Source organism: Parus major, chromosome 23 (genome assembly GCF_001522545.3).
Source record: "Parus major isolate Abel chromosome 23, Parus_major1.1, whole genome shotgun sequence".
Taxonomy (NCBI): Eukaryota; Metazoa; Chordata; class Aves; order Passeriformes; family Paridae; genus Parus; species Parus major.
Genome location: NC_031791.1, coordinates 477750 through 482565, shown reverse-complemented (window position 1 = coordinate 482565; position 4816 = coordinate 477750). Strand labels below are relative to the sequence as shown.

The window sequence follows — 4816 nt, the reverse complement described above, 5'->3', positions numbered from 1 at the left end:
CAGAGAGAGGAACAGCCTTATGACAAGCACAGCATTCTGCTGCTGGAAGCCATCTGCACTGCACCTACACTGGCTTTTCCTGCCCCTCCACGAGGACAAGGCCTGCTGCCCACGCAGCTGTGGGGTCACACCACCCCGGTGTACTCATCAAAAAGACTTTGGGTGATAGAAAAAGCAGAGCAAAACTTCCCAGGAACAGGTGAGTGCTGGACCCCTGCAAGTCCCTCCTCCCAGCAGAGCCCAGAGCAGACCCCTGCAGCAGGAATCTGCCCCCAGGGCCGGGTGCTGTTACCTGTGGTTGTGGATCATGCGGATGTCGTAGAGCCGCACAAAGGGCCCGCTGGCCCCCACGGCCAGGTAATTGTTGTCCTGGGGGTTCACTGTCAGGCACTTGGCCTCCACCAGCTGCCCACAGTACTCTGTCAGGTCTATCAGCACCTCGGAGCGTTTGCTGTTCTCCCGCAGGTCGTACTGCCTGCAGAGGGATGGGTGAGGCACACACACCACGGCTAACAGGAGCAGCAGCAAGAGACTCACACAATGTCCTGAGCTGGGAGGGACCCACAAGGATCACCAGCCCAGCTCCTGGTCCTGCACACACACACCCCAACAATCCCAGCCCTGAGAGCGCTGTCCAAACCTTCTTGGAGCTCTGGCAGCCCTGGGGCTGTGACGTTCCCTGGGGAGCCTGGGCAGGGCCCCAGCACCCTCTGGGGGAAGAACCTTTTCCCAACATCCAGCCTAACCCTCCCCTGGCACAGCTAAGAGAGATGACACCAAGGACAAGGACAACAGCCATTTGTGCCACTGGGAGCACCTCAGCTCAACACACAGCAGGCCTCAGTACCAGGGTAGTCATTAAAAGCAGATCTATAATGTGCACAGACTTATTCAAGTTTCAAATTAAGCTCCCAAGTCATGACCTATTCCTTTCCTCCCTTTCCAGCAGTGAGGAAAATGGAGGAGCTGAGGAGAGTATTTATGACTCTACAAGATAAATCTTTCCAGTTTGAGGACAGCCTCTCTTCAGGTCTGTGCACAGCACACGTCGTGATGGCTCCCAAACCCAAACCATTCTGTACCTGATTAAGCCATCTTCTGCTGCACTCCAGAAGGTGTTTGGCCACATGGGAGCCGTGGCAATCCGCTTCACCCTGTTGGTGTGATCTCCAAACATGTGCACAGTCTCCTTGACAGTCAAGTCATGGACGTGCACCTTGGAATCCGCAGCTCCAGTGATGAGGATCCGATCCCCCGAGTGCGGCAAGAACTGCGGGAGAGGGATTGCAGCTCACCTGGAGAAGCACTGAGGCTGCTCACAGGGACACCCTGGCAGGAATTCTGCTTCAGGAACGTGAGCTGACCCCTTTATACAGGTCAGTATGCACACTCAAGAGTCACCAGCCACAGCACAGGAGAATCTCCATCACACATCCCAATTTGCTACAACCATTTCCTCCCAATTCACAAAGAGAATAAGCCTGGGATCTGCATAAACTAAGTGCAATATTAGATTTAATCTTTTTCCCCATAATTATAAATATTAAACTTTTTTGGGAGGAAGCTGCTTGCAGAAAAACATTTCCCAGCAAGGATTTATCCTGTTACTGCTCAGGTCGCTGTTTGTGTTAGCTGCTCATTCCTTCTGAGCACATACCTTGACAGAAAAGATGTTTGCAGTGTGTCCTGTGTGCATAGAGAGGAGTTTCTTGTGGTGCAGAGGATCCCACACAATGGTATGCTGGTCATCAGAGCCAGAGGCCAACAAGCTAAAAGGAGCAGGAGACAAATATTCACCATGAATTCTGCTGTTCCACCCCGTGCCTGGGTCCGTGGAGCTGTGTGACCACGGATATCCACGAAGTTAATTCAGCCTTAACCAGCCCATTTCCTCTCTTCCCTCAGCTGTTCCTGCTGCTCACAGTGCACCCATCCCTTCAGCTAGGTCCAGGAGCTGAGGCAGACACACAGCAATTCCACAGGAAACACAGCTGGCTGCAGCAACTCACACAGACTGCAATGGGAAACTGGAGGGTTTGCTCAACAACAAAACACAGGCCCTGCACCTCCCTTATTACCCTGGCTGTAATTATTATATTATTAACTGCTCTACATCACCTCTGAAGCCCAGCCAAGGCATCCATTCCCAGGCTCCAGAAGTGCCCAGGCAGTCCCAGGGCTCATGGGGTGAACCACAAACTGCTTTTAAAGTCATTTCAAGGTGCTCCTGGCCTTGTCCATCCATCTGCATCTGAACCAAAGGAATCTTACATCTGCAACCCTCAGCTCTTTTAAACTTGGATTTCCTTGTAGCCATTCTCTGTCAGGCACATGGAATTTTCACTGGTAAATAATTCTGAAGAGTGTCAGAGGGCACACTTTGGATGTTATAAGAGGCATGTGTAGAAATACCCACTCCTCCTCCAATCCACTCATTTCTCACACAGAAACTCTTCATTCCACTTGGTAACTGGAAGTCACTCTTTAGTTTCCCTCTAAAATTCCAGGGGTGAATTCTCTACCTCCTTCCATTGGACATTTGTCCCCCAGCAGCAGCTTTAAACAGCGTGGTGAAGGGGGTGGGGAAATGTCACCACCAGCTGGGCAAATCCTAAAGATCCATTATAATCCATAAACCACTTAAGAGAAGAGAAGCAGCCCTCAATCTCCACTTCTTAGTCTGACCATTTCCCTTCTGAACTCACTAAAGGGGCATTTCTAATAATATCCAGATATATTTAACAAAATAAAGCTTCTTTTGAAGCGTGAGCTCTACTACAGCTCAAAATTTGAGCTTGAGCTCCACTTTACTAGAAATGGGAAGCAGCTGCTTATGATAACATGACCTACATCCTCCTCCTGGGAAAACCTGGGGTTATGGCTTTGCTGATTCCCCAGATGAAGCCACATACTTACTCTCCTTTTTCATTCCATTCCAGACAGTTGACACACCCAGAGTGACCCTGAGGGAGGGAGGCAAGGGAAGATGGTGTTACTCAAACCTCAGAAGTATCAAACACAGCTATCCTAAGACAAGGACACAGCGAGCTCCTCACAAACAATAACTTTGTCCACTAAAAGCAGGGTTTTTTATTCCAACCCTGCAAAGAGCTCCACACACTTGGCAGATAAGCACCTCCAGAAAAAACAGACATGCTAGAGCAGTTGGGGTAGAAAAGGCAAAATGAAACAAATGAAAAAAGGTAGTGTTGAATAAAATGGCAGTTTAGTCTCAGAGGCTACAGCTGAAATCCTGCTGCACACATGGAAAGGTGACTTTGCTTCCAAAGCCCTTGGCTAGGCTGACAAATTACATGTACAGGCACTCTGGGAACACAGGGAAAATGCACTTTTGATAGCTCTGTTAGAAGCACCTTGCTGCTGGGTGACTACATCATCCATCTTCATCCACATTAACCAACGACTGCACCACGACGTGGGGGAGTGCTGAGCAGCACTTGATGTGGGAGATGTGATTGAAAAGGGGGACAAAAGAACCCTTTTCTCTCCCAAACCAAGATAATCTGTGTTAGAGGCTGGCTCAGTGGGGTAGAGCAGGGTGTTGATCATGCCAAGGTTGTGGGTTTGACCCCCAGATGGGGATGTTCACTTGAGAGTTCGATGATCCCTGTGCGTCCCTTCCAACTCAGAATATTCTGTATAATCTTAAAACCTTTCTATGGTACATCAGACTGTACTACAACCTGTTCCTCAGGGATCCCAGTAGAGCTGAGTATGTTGGACAGCTGACAAATGTCTTCTTCAGGTACCAGTGCTGAGAGGAGGTGGTGCCCACCCTGCTGAGGGCTCTCCTGTGGGTGCCCCAGGCAGCACAGAAAGCCCTCACTGAGCTACTCCTGGCTCTAATGCAGTTTGGGGGTCCAAGAAATCAGTATTTACCTCATAAAGCAGAGAAGTTCAGACAGTCCTGCAGCAAGGTGCACAGCAGGGATCTGCTCTGCTCTCTGGACACTCACCTGCAGCTCAGCCTCCAGCCCCAGGCGGCGGATGAAGGGGTCGGTGACGTGGTAGTGGCGCTCGAAGCCCAGCGCTCCCCTCTCCTGCAGGAGCAAACAAGCACCACACTGAGCACAGCAAGCACAACACTCCTTCCTCCCTTGCAGGGAAGATTCTTGAAGTTTAAAAATCACTCCAGGTACTGGGGTGTCCACAGCCTGCTCTGTAGTAGGGAGTCACAGAATCCCAGAAGGGTTTTGGTGGGAAGGGACCCTTCCAGTGCCACCCCTGCCATGGCAGGGACACCTTCCACCATCCCAAGCTGCTCTAAGCCCCAGCCAACCCAGCCTGGGACACTGCCAGGGATCCAGGGGCAGCCACAGCTGCTCTGGGCACCCTGTGCTGGGCCTCACTGCCCTCACAGGGAAGAATTCCTTCCCAATACCCCATTGAACCCTGTCCTCCTTCAGCTCAATGCCATTCTCCATTCTCCCACCACAACACATCCTTGTGACAAGTCCCTCTCCAGCCTCCCCATCCTCTGAACATCTCCAGGTGGGCAGATCTTAATCTTTGCCCCTGAACTGATTTCCAAGGCCGTGAACCTCAGTGCCAGGCTCCAGCTGGGGAGCCAAAACCAGCCCTGAGAGGCCCAGACTGAGGCAGAGTGAGCTGACCCTACCCTGGGCCTCAAACAGAAGCTGTGCAACAACTTGGGAATGCCTGTTACCACCCCTTGGCAAGGATTGCAGCAGGACTCAATCCTGAGCACAGCAGCACTGGACCAGAGCTGCCCAGGAGAACTCTGCCACTGCAGAGCCCGTCCCAAGGCACCAGCAGCACGGGGGGAGAGCTGGGG

The 4816-nt window shown here is 51.5% G+C and overlaps 1 protein-coding gene across 1 annotated transcript in view; it reads right to left on the bottom strand.

The window, feature by feature from the left end:
* WDTC1 (WD and tetratricopeptide repeats 1) overlaps window positions 1-4816 on the bottom strand; it is a 25591-nt gene that overhangs the window by 12444 nt on the left and 8331 nt on the right. The window contains exons 3-7 of the mRNA XM_015649042.3: window positions 3978-4061; window positions 2917-2963; window positions 1658-1769; window positions 1083-1270; window positions 293-475 (exon numbers count right to left, since the gene is read on the bottom strand). Of these exons, the coding sequence (XP_015504528.1) occupies window positions 293-475; window positions 1083-1270; window positions 1658-1769; window positions 2917-2963; window positions 3978-4061 (614 nt within the window). The remainder of the gene's footprint in view (window positions 1-292; window positions 476-1082; window positions 1271-1657; window positions 1770-2916; window positions 2964-3977; window positions 4062-4816) is intronic.